General features: G+C 38.0%; 1 protein-coding gene and 2 non-coding genes across 3 annotated transcripts in view; all 3 read right to left on the bottom strand.

Moving 5' to 3' along the window:
- Window positions 1-285: 285 nt before the first annotated feature.
- Trnar-ccu (transfer RNA arginine (anticodon CCU)) lies at window positions 286-358 on the bottom strand. The gene has a single exon. It is a non-coding gene; the product is annotated as a tRNA-Arg (tRNA).
- A 2,431-nt stretch (window positions 359-2,789) lies between these two features.
- On the bottom strand, window positions 2,790-2,862 carry Trnar-ccu (transfer RNA arginine (anticodon CCU)). Its single transcript has one exon. It is a non-coding gene; the product is annotated as a tRNA-Arg (tRNA).
- A 2,892-nt stretch (window positions 2,863-5,754) lies between these two features.
- Window positions 5,755-15,312, bottom strand: part of LOC139725318 (transient receptor potential cation channel subfamily A member 1-like) — a 31,816-nt gene continuing 22,258 nt past the window's right edge. Inside the window, exons 17-24 of the mRNA XM_071636408.1 lie at window positions 11,267-11,596; window positions 10,399-10,542; window positions 9,655-9,760; window positions 9,129-9,220; window positions 7,858-8,088; window positions 7,165-7,233; window positions 6,475-6,654; window positions 5,755-6,042 (exon numbers count right to left, since the gene is read on the bottom strand). Coding sequence (XP_071492509.1) covers window positions 5,755-6,042; window positions 6,475-6,654; window positions 7,165-7,233; window positions 7,858-8,088; window positions 9,129-9,220; window positions 9,655-9,760; window positions 10,399-10,542; window positions 11,267-11,596 — 1,440 coding nt within the window. The remainder of the gene's footprint in view (window positions 6,043-6,474; window positions 6,655-7,164; window positions 7,234-7,857; window positions 8,089-9,128; window positions 9,221-9,654; window positions 9,761-10,398; window positions 10,543-11,266; window positions 11,597-15,312) is intronic.

Genomic DNA, 15,312 nt, shown 5'->3' with positions numbered 1-15,312 from the left:
CAACAACAACAACAACAAAAACAGAAACAACAACAACAAAGAAAAATTCAAGGTTCGGATTTTCAGCTTGATGGACATTAAAAACTGACACCTATTCTTTTTACCACAAAATTTGCCAGGAGATTCCATCTGTCAACTTCATGTTCTATACCGTTTTCCATTACCAATAAGAAAACACAGATAAAAATAACAAAAACAGTAGAACCGTATCATACTACCACATGCGTGGAGGATGGAGAATGAGGGATAAAGAAGACAAAGAAAAAAAAATGTGCTCAAACCGATCACCTCCGGTGGGACTCGAACCCACAATCCCCGGTTTAGGAGACCGATGCCTTATCCATTAGGCCACGGAGGCTTCGGGGCCCATGATATTCAAAGTGCAACTATTTTGTTATGATTGGTCGGATTTCAATGGGGAATACACGAGAGCTGCATGCTGTCGCTGTCGAAGACCGTGCACATGTACATACACTTGTACTTAGTAGCCTGAGCTACGACATCGGACTTTTCTCTTTTCTTGTTTTTTTTTTTTGCTTTTTTTTGTTTTTGTTTTTTTTTTTTTTGGGGGGGGGGGGCTGGAAACGCTTCAAACTTTATGCATATCAGATCTGCCAGGTCTCACGCCTATGATGTGAGTCTCACTCCCCAACAACCCATCTCACACTCACCCGCCCAGGTAGCAATCATTTTCCCCACGCCTCCAAGAAAAAAAGATGCGGCATTTATAAAACATCGATAATAATTGGATTTATACATGTATGTTGGCTTTAGATACCTAGGCCCTACATGCACTGTATCTTATACAGCTATTTTCCTTTCTATATTAATAATCCAAAATCGAGAGGTCTCTAAGGATTCTTGCATCTACTAAGTCATGTCAGTCATAATGATATTCTAGATTCTTTCATCCTTGATCCTTGATCAAAATGATCTCTTGCAGGACCATCTTCCATAACGAACGGATGAGAATTATGTAAAAATGCACAATTTCGAATTGCAAAATGAAACAGCTCAAAACAGCCCCTCCCCCCGTTTTTCGGTTGCAGTATAAGTCTCTCACTCCCAGTCAGTTGGAAAAACTCGGGTTCTCTGTGCATACCTATACAGTAACTTGAAAATCGTTCGGAAAACTAACTGACTCCGTCACTAAAGCAACATCTAAAGTAATGCCCGGAAAGTAATTGCAGCTTTGACATGTGGTTAGAGATGGTTTAGTACTGGTTGAAGTGAAGACTCAGCTTTTCACTTTTTGCAAGATACTTAGAAACCACTATATGAAATCTTATACAGCGCATACAATTCTATGAGGAATTCAAAATTTATAAGATGAAATTGGTTTTTGAAATGGCTAAGATATCCAAAAACAAAGTAAACCAAATCAATCCTTAATAAAAAAAAAAAACGGGTCCCACCTTTTACATGTTTTATTGGGATCACTTTGTTTTGGATATTTCGGCCATTTCAAAACCAATTTTCATCACTAGAATTTGAATTCCTCTAAAAAATAAATATTCTTTCATATGTAGACATTTCATGGAGGTTTTTCATTATCTCAAAATGTAATCAGCAAAAATCGTTGGAAACCTGAAGCCCCATCTCAACCGAAACTATGCAATCCCTTTAAGATAAAAACACCACATTGACGCCGAGGGAAGGGGAGGGGGGTACTAGATTGGTAAGATGTCAAAGTCCAGCTTCTGGACAACATGAGGGTCCTCCATGTTAATTGCATATTATAAAGTGTAGTCCTTATGCCAAAGGAACTCTCGATTGGCTTGGAGTTAAATCCGGCGTTTGGTTGTGTATTATTAGCTCTTTCGTTTGTTATCTAAATGGACAAAATAGCAAAAGAAACACTATGGAAACCCCGGCCAAGAATCCATGACGGAGTTTCATTTGCTTATGACCAAGGATGACTTTTCCATTAAGATGAAGAGCAATTTAAGTAAAATAAAGTAAAGTTAAGTAAAGTAAAGTAAGGTAAAAGAGAGTAAAGTGAAGTGAAGTGACGTAAAGAAAGGTAAAGTAAAGTTAAGTAGCGTAAATCAAAGCAAATAATGTAAAGTGAAGTGAAGTATGGTAAAGTAAAGTAGCGTAGAGGAGAATAAAGTAATGTAAAGTAAAAGAAAGTAAAGTAAAGTAAGACATAAATGTGGTTGGTAAGAACTATCAGATTTAATAGCAAGTCACCAATTCGTGGAGGAAACATTAACTAAGCCAGTTTATTCATGAACAGGGCATATCATACGAGGAAGAGAGAAAGAAAGAGATAGAGAGGAAGAGATGGATGACTGATAAGGGGTCATGTGATGCCATAATAATCCTGTTCGACAACAGTGATAGTAGAAAGACTGCCTTCTTGTTTGAGCACCCGACAGCAAGAATACGTCCTGGATCTAAAGAGAACTGATGTAGAGTAAAAATAAACACATGGTTAATTATGTAATATTTATCATACGTACTATACATTTTTTTTTTGGGTTTTATTATATTCTTTATTTGAGTTTAATTCAATATCAAATTCATATTGACAATGAAATTGATATTACCAACGACAACAAAAAAGCAGCTGTATTCTTCTCTCTTGTGCTGCTGAATCATTTTTCAAGCATACAGTACATACATACACACACACACACACACATACGAATGCACTCATAAACTTACACACGTAAAAACAAACAAACAAACAAACAAACAAACAAACAAACAAACAAACAAACAAACAAACAAACAGATATTGATAAGGAAGGCAGTGGCAAAAGAAAAAAAATAAATAAAAAAATCACCTCCGGTGGGACTCGAACCCACAATCCCCGGTTTAGGAGACCGATGCCTTATCCATTAGGCCACGGAGGCTGCGGCACAATGGCTTGTGGGTATAGCACAAATGATTTATAATCCAGATGTTAATTACTCAGTGTGCGGACATTAAAGGACTGTATGTCACTAAATCTGAGATACCAATTTAACGCATCTAATTCCAATTCCGTCATATTGTAGAACATCAAAATTGACTCATGTCTCTTGCGTTGTTTTGGCGGGTTTTTTTTTTTCTTTCTTCTCACTCACTAGAAAGTCGGAAGAAGACAGGAAGGAAAAGGGAGTACATTTTCATGCAAAGAGTATTAAAACTGAAACATGGTTTCCTGATAGTGCTGCATTTATGAATGTATTAAGAATTAATGATGAACAATTCATATTATTTGCTGTCCTTTCGGTTTTTTCGGATATACTTTTTCCGCATTTCTAGTATTTTTTCTTCAGTAGATGAGCATGCTTTTCAAAAATACAATAAAGACAGGTGTCTGCGTTTAAACACGGAGGAGAGTGGGTGGGGATTCCACCCTACTCTCCAACAGAAAGCATCCTTTATGTTTCATTTACATTAATTATATAACTCATTATCATTGTCATCACAATCTTATTTCCTTACGACATGTAGAAGTAAAAGTCAACATGGGGAAAGTGTCTCAATTGAACAATGTATAACAAGTCTTATGTGTGCGTGCTTGAGAGTGCGTAAGCGCGTGAGTGCAAGTGTGTGTGTGTGTGTGTGTAGGACTTGGGGATTTTCCTTGTCGAGTCGCACGTTCACTGGATGATGAAATGTTACCCGGAAGTGGCGAGGGTTGATTTGCATGACGTCAGGGGTTGTCATGGCGACCAGAGAATGGTTTCCACTGATCAGTGGAGGTACGCATCGTCGATGGAGCGTGGAGTATTGCACGTCCACAAAAAAAAAATCAATAAAAAAACAAAAATTATAGCAAGCTGCCTTTGTAAAAGGTTATAGGATTGATCCCGAGGGCGTGTTTCGTGCACGAGCGGAGATGAACTTTGTTTCTTCATCAATTGTAAATAGATTAATGGAAATTAAGATTAAAATAAGATAATGAGTAATCTCATTTCACATTAAACAGTCACTGACTATGACAATTGGTCATTACTAGATGTATATTCCTTGTTTATAAAACAGATACATTTTCAGACACAAGCACATTCGTTGCAATTTCTTTTTATTTCAAATTCATGAATGAAATCGAAATGCTCTAAAATATTTTAGATACATCGTTACTTAAGTCAGCTTAAATTTTTGACAAACTAGCAATTAAAAGGCTTTAAAAAGTCTAGTGAGAAAATAATTTCGTATAGAATTTGATTGTGAATGAGACTCTTGAATAGTAGGCTTCTTTCAAACATATTCATTGGCAAAAAAAAAAAAGGAAGTATGGGCACAAGAAGTCCAACAGAGGAAAACATAATGATAAAATAACCCCTTTTCTACGTTATAAGAAGAAGACCTTTAAACCGAGATGTGAGTTTCATCTGAACCATGGCAGCGATACAGCTCTCTCATGAGATTAAAGGGATTGGGTTACCACTGAAAATAATCATGTTTCACTCCTAAAAGACCCTTCTATCGGCTTCAGCAATAGGTGTTTAGTCTGAGTTTGTTTATCAACATTAAATGGCGTTATAAACTTTAACTAACCATTACGAACATTATACACTTGGTTTTTACAATATGGATCAGTTGGCTAGCGGTCCAGTATACAGAATATTATAACATGGCCAAGTAAGGAAAGTCATATGTACACATAAGATACGATATCAATGCAGTTCACACTTTATGCTGGTGGCGAGTGCGATAGCAAGATGGGGAAAGACACTAACCTGCAGTGTACACTTGAAGAGTTTTATGGCAAAAAGAACTGATTATATTCTTGTTAAGTTGAGATATTTGTGATAAAAGCCGCTTAAAAACAAAGAAAATAATAAGAAAGTACAGGATATCTTTAATCATAACTCCTAGAATATTCCTTGTCACGTTACAGTGTGTACTGGAAAGGTTAAAATTTGCTGTGTTTTTCATGATGGATTTCTAATTTGAAATGTTGAAAAGTGGCGGTTAGACCATTTTTCAATAAAACTCTTCACTTATCAATCTAGATTATAAATCTTCGAGGTCGCACGAGCAAACGATTGACTCACTGTATTTTTGAAGAAGTTCACCACAAAACTGAGCAGAAATTATCCTATATTTGCTATTCTTTTTCATTACAGTGCACTCACTTTATGACGAACACATTTATAACGAAACTTTCGTTACAACGACGTAAAAATTCAAGTCCGAAAATTACCATCTACATCTTGTGTCTCTGTCTGTTCGACTAGAACGAAGTTTCAATATAACGAAAGAAAACTGCAGGTCCCGAGTTAAAGGGGACGGGGATGTACTGTATTATACAGAGTGCGATCATTTCTCTTCTTGATTGTAGGATGATTTTTATACTTTTGGCGGGAACGATCAAGCAGATAGTTTATCTGAGCGCATCAGTATCACGCAGCTTATAATTATTCTAGCGTGGTAGTCTTATTGTCTCAACTTACACCATCTTATTGCGACAAGTTTGTCCAGTGCAATTAGAAAATATTCCTCGTGTGTTCAGTGCCATTAAAATGCCTGTTATTTTGGTCGACTAAAGGAGGTATACCTCCTATAGTTAACCTGTTTAAATTCAGCCTCAGTGAACGTTGACTCGATGATGAGTCCACTAAGGAGGTATACATCGTAAGTTATTTTTTTCAGTCTGTACATAAACAAAAATACGTATATAAAATAAAATCCAGCCACAGTGACTGTTGACTCAATGATGAATCAACTTCCAAACGGTGCACTGTTATACGTCCATAAGTCAGTCATTTTGAATGGTGTTTTGGCGAAAGACGTGTCACGACATCGTCTGCTCACTTGGGCTCTTTCTGCTTCACCTTGAGGCGCTTCAGCAGCGCGTCCATCTTCCGCGACATCTGATCGAGCCGGTCCTCCAGGCGCTCCTGCGTGGCTTGCATGGTGTCGCAGCGGTCGCGCAGCGTGCTCTGCGAGGCGCGAATCTGCTCCAGTCGTTCCGTCTTCTTCTTGCCGCCTTCGATGAGCTCCAGCGTGACGCGCTCCACCGCCCAGCTCATCTCCGTCAGACTGTCCCGGATCTTGTCGTAGACGGCGTCCTCTGGAGACTCCTGCTGCAGAGGATCCTGAGATGAGTCAAAGGAAAGAAAAAAGAAGACCAAAGCTACGAATTTGTTTTAATACGTACATCAGTAATATCAAAAATTTCATGTCAGAGAGGACTCGACTCCGTACCACAGGCGAAAATCATTGCTCGATGTCCCCTTGCATTTCAGAAATATTCTTATCATACATCATCTCTCAAAAGTAAACTGTCAACTGAACTAATTCAAAGAAACATAATTATACAATATCAAGCTATCAACCTCTGGCGGTGTGTCATACTCCTCAAAGTCATTCATTATGAGATGAAAGGAAAGCGAAATGAAAAAATGAAAATAATGAATCGTTCATTATATTTCCATGAAGATTGTCTAGCTGTTGCCATGGTTACTGCAATCATAATGTGTTGCAATTGTTGATGATGAGGACAATTAGGAAGCACAGGCCCCGCCCACCTGTCTGTTCTTGTAGACTTGAATCGCCTTTTGAACTCGGATGCGGTTGCTGGAGAAGCGATGGAGCCACCTCTTCAGGCGCGCGTCCGCGCTGGCGCAGGCGAACGTCTTTCGACGCACCACGGACGTACGCCACACCCAGACAGGGAACTTCAACTGTACTTCCATCACGTTGTTCACCTGCGCATGCGCATTCAGGATGGAAGAAACGCTAACTTGTTATACTGCAAATATTCAACAGATATACTTCCTCTAAGACAGGCAGAGTTGATGATTCATACAGATTCAAGAAAATTCAATTTGAGTAAAGGGAAGCTCAATACATAGTAGACCAACAAAACCACAACTTTTAACACTGATTAGCAAGCTGTCACACGGCCAACATGTTCTAAAAATGATAAATGAGCCAAATTAGATGGCTTCTTACATTTACACTGCCCAGCACCTTTATCAACAATCTTTCCTTCATAGATTGCTTTGATATCACAGACACCTCTTTAAGGGTGAATATATAAGGGGGATGCATTAATCAGTTGCCATGGTTATTGAGACATAATGTCTTTCATAGTTCCATAGATATATCGTCGGCGGAATGTCAAACCTATAACGCCATTATCAAAATCAGTAATGCAATGGTTTGGTTTCGACTGCAAAAATATGGTCGTGTAGAATACGTGTTGTTGTACGTACCTGCATCGTGAGGTTGTGCAGTTTGGCCTTTTCTTGAATAGCTTGGATGTCATCTACCGCCAGACCTACCTAAATATCAAATGGGCGAAACATTATTATTAGCAATGACACGAACGATGAAATACGAACCGTGCGTGTTCCGTCATGAGATAATCAAACGAATGAGAAACGAAGTACATATATCTATCTATTTTAATATGTTCGTTTATCTATCTATCTATCTATCTATTTATTTATCTATCTGTTTATTTACTTATCTATTCATGTATTTTCTATCTATCTATCTATCTATCTATCTATCCATCTATCTATCTATCTATCTATCTCTGTGTTCTTTGCATATCAATGTCTGAGTAATTACATTAATTTCTTAGAGATGATCTCTCGATTTTTTATATTTAATAGTTAGCTGGCTGATAATAGATAATGACTTTATATGCCCTTTCTTTCTCTAGAACTTTTACTGAATTCATAGCGATCTTACTTTGAATTTTAGAGTTTTTATCAAATAAAAGATAAAATTTACTGTCAACATGGTCAATGACTTGAAATTGTTCCTTCTTACTAAGTTAAATAATTTCTACCATCACAGCATTTTTTTTTGTCTTTCATTATCATAATTATGTGACTTACAGCTACTTGAGTAAAAAAATAAGTGAAATAAAAAGACAAACAAAGAAACATGAAACCTACCAACATATTCATCATGAGTATGGACATGACAACGAGGAACACGGTGAAGACCACGTAGGTGAGGCCGCTGTAGGGGACGAAGTTCATGAAGTAGGCCGCCTCACCATCGGTCTCCAGGGTGTTCTCGGTGCCCAGGTAGTTCTGGGCGAAGAAGATGTCGGCGAAGTCCAGCTCGCCGATCATCATGACGAACGTCTTGGCCATGGAGTAGCCGAGGGTGTTGAAGGGGTTCTACGGAGGGAAAGATGGCGACGAGGAGGTGTTTCACAAAGAATTTAAGTCGATCTTTAGTTTTTACATCGACTTGATAATATCATCATTTGAACGTGTGTCTTCAGTAAAATTCTAACTTTCAAACAAAAATTGATCTTTTAGAATTTTCATGAAGGCATTTATTATACGAAATAAGATAAGGGACAAAAAAGATAAGAATAAGAAATAAAAAGAAATCATTAGATTTTCCTCAATTTTGTTAATTTATAAAGCAAGCGAAGGAAGTAGATGAATATATTATGTCTGAACAAACTAAAGGTTTTGTGTCCAATTTTAATTGGAATCATATTCATATTATTTAGACTGTTTGTAGCTGCCCGTCAAATTGTGTTATTTGTCTCTATGTATCAAGATTATGTGACATTTATTTTGTACGTGGATGCTCAGCGAATAAGATTTATTTGTGGAAAGAAATAAGAGACACATGTTGTTGTTTTTTGTAAATATTGATAACAATTTGAAGTGGATTCTGAAAACATTAGATAAAAGTGAATAGGGAAACCATCGGCATACGATGATTTTTAAGTCACTCTTAAACTATTCTTCGTGAAATACCCCCAAGAAAATACAAATGACGGTGCTCATCCGGTCTTTCATAGCACATTAGCCTATGAACCAGCCGTTGTTAAAGATGGAGAGGTGAAAACGGATTAACCTGCTACTGGTATCAAAACAGCACCGCTTGTACTCCCACTTCACTCCACGGGAAGCACAACAAGCCGAGATGCCAATCTGAGGTGCACGCATAATGTTAAAATGATGTTGAAATAAAACTTACAGAGTACAATTATAATCATATAAGTATACACGTGCATGTTATACAGTTTTTTTTTAAACAATTATTAAAATTTGGAGAAGGAGAGGGAGAGAAAAATTGACTGATAGAGAAGGAGGGATATATGTATGTATGTATGTATATATATATATCGATGACAAAAAGACGTGAGATATTTCATGGCGAATAACGGTGACTGAATATGCTGAGGAATGAACGTTACCTGGTTCATGAGCAGTGTGTAAAACGCCAAACCAAACGCTACGATAAACAGGAATAGGATGATGCAGAACCGGAGAAACGTCTTTATGATATCTGCAAGAAGTTGGAGTGAAACAAAGTCGATGTTTGGTATTCAATGTGGGTTTAACAAGTTGTACATGCGCATGCTAAACGGCCGTGATCTGGTGATCTGGCAAAACTATACTTCTCTCGTTTGTGGCGATTTCGAAATATTTACTTTTAAAGCTTAAAGCCATTTCTAATAAATGGCGCAGACTCCTCGAAGAAAGTTGAATAATAATAGAACATCTGGTGAAAATATGAGTCATAAGTGAAGCTTTAAAGTGCTCCAGGGCCATGTTGCATAAAAGTTACGATCAGACGCAAGTCAAGGAAATCATTCGCAACTTGATTTTCTACCAATCAGAATGGAGCATTTGGGACTTACGTTTGATCTTCTTGACTTGCGTTTGATCGTAACTTTTATGCAACGGGGCCCAGATTGGACTACAGAAATGATGACGTACCTAAGAACATTATGACGTAGATGCCAAGCTTCGTGTCTCTGATGAAAAGAAGGAGGTTGATCCATGAGAGGAAGACAGCCAGAGAGCCACACTCCCACTGCCAGCTCTATAAAGGAGGGGGAACAACGGGGACCAGTTTGACGTCATCAGTTGACTTTTTTGATACAATCAAAATTATTACTTTTTTTTTTTCAAATGATAGAATTTATTGATATCTCGAAGCAAACAAAATGATTACAGGTATCAATGTTTCAATGATGATTCATCAAGTTGCGGATATATAGAATAAATGACCTCGTCACTCAAACAAGTATGACGTCAAATATCTCGCTTTTGTTGTCGTTATCATTGTTTTGTTTGTCTTCTTAGAGAGGGTAAGTGTGCTAAAGGTGCATACACAGACAACAGACATCACCTCTTTTACATTCACTGGTTTGTACATGAAGAGTTTCATCGCAAAATGAGCTACGCGTCATTTTTTTAACATTTTAAACATTTCAAAGTAAGTCCATCGTCAAATAGAGCAAAATACAACCACTCCAATCATGCCTCACTTGTAACATAACAAGGAATATTCTTGAAGCTATGATTACAAATATTCCATATTTTCATATTTTCTTTGTTTTTTTTAGCACTCTTGTTTGCAAAAATCTCAATTAAACGAGAATGGGGTTAAGTCTTTTTGCGATCAAACTCTCCACATCAATGTTTTAACAATCCTCAGCGACCTAAGAGCTGACGCACCTTCTTGATAAAGCCGTCTTTGATGTACTGCACCCGGGAGAATGGCAGCGCGAAGAGTATGGCGGCGATGTAGAGGAAGAGTTCGAGCCAGTTTTCGGCGTGTTTCAGGTACGACAGTAACCCTTGGACAAACGCCTGTGCAGCCTGCGAAGTAAGAACAAAATTTGACAATGAATTGGTAAGCCAATAATTCAATAAAATCATTGTGCCTATCTACAGTATATGAAAGGAAAGGTACAGTGACCTTGTCGCACAGTTCAACCTTGATTTCTGGCAGTGCTCAATACGACATGTAAGATTATTTCACGTAGGAATAATGTGAAACTGAAAGATTTAGCCACAATGTAATGTAAGTTCGCAAACTACGTTGTCGTCTATCTTTTTTTACATGCATGCCTTTAAGGCACGTTATTGCATGATATCATGCGTATTAGTTGATTTTTCTCTCATATTACACAGTCATGACGAGAAATCGTCATTTCTGGTTTTGCTCGATGTTTGTGCCATAAAATCGGCACAAATAGATGTAACTGAATAGATGATTTAGTTGTATCGTTTGTTGAACTTTAACGACCCCTCCCTTTGGTTCGGCCTATTTGCATCCCATTACAGTATCACTAGGCAACTGGAAGTTTGGTGGGTAATACTTTTTAAGTACGTACTTATGTATGCTTTGCTTGAACTGTTCTGAAATAAATAAAAGCAAGATTGAAAAACAGAATGCATTCGATTATTGTACAGCGAAATAAGAACAGCATTAAAAAAAATGATGATAATAGTTATGTTTGCCAAGCAGAAATGCTGGAAAAGATTTCCGGTATTTTCGGCGATGATGTCGTTGAGGAACGCAGAGTATGATGCGGCATACCTCACGGCATAGATTAAGGGAGGCGAGCGCGATGATGACGACGGGTCCGAGGCGGTCGAAGAAGGAGAGGACGGTCGGCGAGAGGCTCTTGACCCATCTCTCCTCGCCGTCCGCCCACCAGACGACCTTGGCATAGCCCTTGGTGTGATTGACCGACCGGAAGTAATAATTGGGCGGGGTGACCAGAACGTATCCCGTCAGCATGCCCAGGTAGACGAGGTAGAGTATGAGCGAGCAGAAGAACACATAGCGTCCCACGGCCTCGTATTTGTTCTTGAGTAGGGCGCCAACTACCGGATGCTCGAGGAGCTCCACGTGCTGTGATGAAGCCTGTGTGTATGTGTTTACATGTGTTTGTATGTGAAGTGAAGTTTGTGTGTAAGGGGGGGGGGGGGGGAGGGGGGAGGGGGAGGGATGCACAAAGTTTTGAAAGAGAAAAGCATCTAGTATATAATGGTACGTTCCCACTGCCGATCAGATCAACTCGATCAATCCCGATCAAGCTTTTTTAGCCTGGTCGGGCTGGCTCGGCATTGGTATTCGGGGTCGATCTACCTTGATCGGCATCGCTCCTGCTTCCTTCACGATAATTTTGGACATGTCCAAAACATTCGAGTAGGAAGCCCGAACACCAACAGCTCGGGTAGTGATCGAGAAGAGATCGTGCTGATCGGGAATCGGTCGTATAGAAATCTAGTGTGGTCGGGACGGATTTTTCCCCGAGCTCAGTTCCCGATCATCTCGAGTTATACTCGAATGCTACACGATTGATTTCAGATCATCTCGATCCAGGATTCATCAGTTTCATGAATAACTCGACCGCTACACGACCGATACAAGACTGCTATCGATTGATACTCGACTAAACTCGATCATGCTTCGACCGGCACTCGATCAAATACCGAGCACTTTTTGACAGTGGTTGCAGCAGGTGCAGACGTACTTTCTTAGCACTCATTTATTGTTCAGGTATTAATAAAAAACATATGCAGTCCTTGGTCACGTTAAAAAGTTAGATGTCGTCAGTATCTTCATCCACTCCTGGCCCACTGAAGAAAAGAAAAGGGCCACGAAGAGAGGGAAAAGAGAACAAACCCTAAACAGCAGACATGACAGAATTAGACTCTCCAGACAAAAATACCAGAAGTAAGAAAAGAAACACAACTGAAACTGAGAAAAAAATCGGTATTCTGGTAATATGACTGTAACGTGAAAGGAAATTTTCTAGATTATATACTTTACTTATAAACTGAGAGATGTTTCTTGATTTCTTTTGCTAGCTTGTCTGTTTCAAAGTTGAAGTTGGTTACGTTGATATAAAATCTATTTCTTACGCTGACGTGTTAAAACAGTAGTTGTAACGTAGATTCATAAATGCTCAGTGACTTAATTTACTTTTATTTACGTAGATGTTACACTTTTACTTCGCTTAATAAGGGTTTTTTTTATTGAGAGTTGTATGTACATTGCTTGAAGTCCACCTCGATATCGATTGGCTGGGATGAGTTGACAAAAAAAATAAACAACCAAGATTTTCATCATTTTTTTGCTAGTGTAAAATGTTATATTATTTTATTTTATTTTCACGATAATGTACTCTGTTCCACATATCAGCACACTTCATGAATTTAGAAATTAATATGATACATGTATTTTCTTTTACACACTCTTGGGCCTATATAATTTATCAATGAATACATATATATTTTTCATTCACTTTTTTCATTCTTTGATAATGAGAACAATAATGACAGAGATAACACGACTCATTTGAGGTGTAGAACAGTCAATTTTTTTCCAACTTTATATAATGGTGCATTTATGGGCATATAGGCCTATGTTTCATTGTAGACCAAATTAATTTCAGCCCACCTATATGTCATGCACTTATACGAAGCGTGGCGGTGTGACATTTCTTTTTTTTTAATGAGATATCAAACTTAGATTTGCTATTCTTCACATCCAGTGAAAATATCGAATGCATATGAACGAACCTATTATAGGTATTATACATGGTGTCCCGGCAGACAGAGTGCTACAAAATTGTCTCTTATTTAAAAAGATATGAGCGACTGAATGAAATCGTTACATTATTCAATAGAAAGAACACCTCAAATTTTATTTGACACAATGACAATCAATCTACGTGCAGGCGCTTTGATCTCCATGAAAATTTGTGATTTACAAAATCTGTAACTTTCCGCACTGATATCCTACTTGACTGAGCGATAGTGAAGCCGTAAAAACTGATAATGAATGCGTCAAAAATAGCTACTGAAAACGGATAAAATGAATGAATACAAATGAATGCATTTTTGGTACCTTTTTGAGTGGCTCACAAACAGTAGTGATCAGTCTTTGTCATCGTTTTTTTTTTTTCAGGAAATAGGACTACAGAATCGAAACGCCTGCACGAGAATTGATGATTGCGCCTGGTTTCAAAATAGGAAGTGTTCTTCTATCAACTATAGGTTTTCCCGGCCAATTTCGCACTTTATCAATTTGTCAGTCCAATTCCTAATTGCTGCATTCAATTTAGCAAAATATACCAAAGATGACATGTTCGGTATAGTTTAATTTTATGATCTCTTCATTTAAATTCATATTGGAGCATTCAAATTACCTTTAGCCTCATTCTAAGTAACACTTTTTCTATTGAAATTTGTAACACAAGCACCATTTGGTTATTCGTTTAACACTTTTTCTATTGAAATTCGTAAAACAAGCACCATTTGGTTATTCGTTCATTCAGTTTAGAATGATAGTCACGTGATCACGGACATGCTGCTCTCGTTTATTCCAATTCATTTTTGGGCAATCAATTTAACATCTTTTGCAGTCAATTTAGCACGCATGTTTATGGTTTGCTTCTTTCTTTATTTTCTTAACATAGTTATTGTTTTCCAAGCGTCATTACATATCATATTTTCGTACTCATTTCAGAGATTTTGGCAACATTTTTTTTTCTTTAAGGTGCTTGGTGACTCTTCAATTCCGAAGATATAGTGCAACATGTGCATGGCCACAACTTATCTCGCCGTTGTGCGCTTTATTCCTTGTGTCGGCCAGTTGTAGGAAGTCAAGGTTATGATCATCAAATATTCCTATAATTCGTTTTCTGTCCCCTTGAGAAATACGTCTGTATCTAACTTGTGCCGTCATGATTATAAGAATATGAAGTTAAACTAGAGTATTGGTACATGTAGGCCTAAAATGTCATGTATGAAAGAAAAGGGGCGTTACAGAACAGCAAAGTTATATAAATTATGGTCAAAAATACGATACTTTTACTGCTTAACAGTGTGTGGATGAAACAATAAGTCACATAGAAATACGCTCTTAAATGTTATCACCTTTTCAAAAAAAGAAATGACATGACGTTAATTTCAATGAACATGTTAGGAATTTGACTGCCCATACGCGAAATTGAATGACTGAAATATCCCTTTCGCCAGTGCTGGCGAATTTGAATGACTGAAGAGCACGTGCCAATTTGAATGCCCGTTTTACGAATTCGAAAGGCACATGTGCAAATCTCATTGATCGGAATGCTAAATTGAACGAACAACTTGCAATTTTGAATGACCGAATGTGCAGTGATGAGGATTTTTGCTAAATTGAATGAACCTTTCATCAAATGGACTGACAAAAGGGCGAAATTGGCCGGTAAAACCTATACTAAAGATAATCATTTCTGTCGTTCAATCATGCTTTTGCACTTAATAGTCAGTTTGTAGCACTCTTTTTGGCCACGCCGTTCCTGAGTTGTCTCATATCATAACCAAACGAATACTGTAACCAATTCTTCCTTCACCCGATCACTGTACGAACCTGCCGACCCGTTCGATGCAAGATCTTACACAGATCGAGTCATGTCGAGCTGGTCTAGGAAGTCTAGTAGAAATCGAGTATTGACCGTGTAGCAATCGTGTATTGATTGTGTGTATATCGGGATGTTCTAGTAGAGATCTGTGTGGCTGTACAGGAGAGATTCTGGAGATGTCGAGAATGGTCGCATGCGGATCGTAAAAGATCGAATAGCGGTC

The sequence above is a fragment of the Diadema antillarum genome, unplaced genomic scaffold, assembly GCF_040938485.1.
Source record: "Diadema antillarum isolate AM-2024a unplaced genomic scaffold, OU_Dant_1.0 seq00000032_RagTag, whole genome shotgun sequence".
Classification (NCBI taxonomy): Eukaryota; Metazoa; Echinodermata; class Echinoidea; order Diadematoida; family Diadematidae; genus Diadema; species Diadema antillarum.
This window is presented reverse-complemented; position numbering and strand designations above follow the sequence as displayed.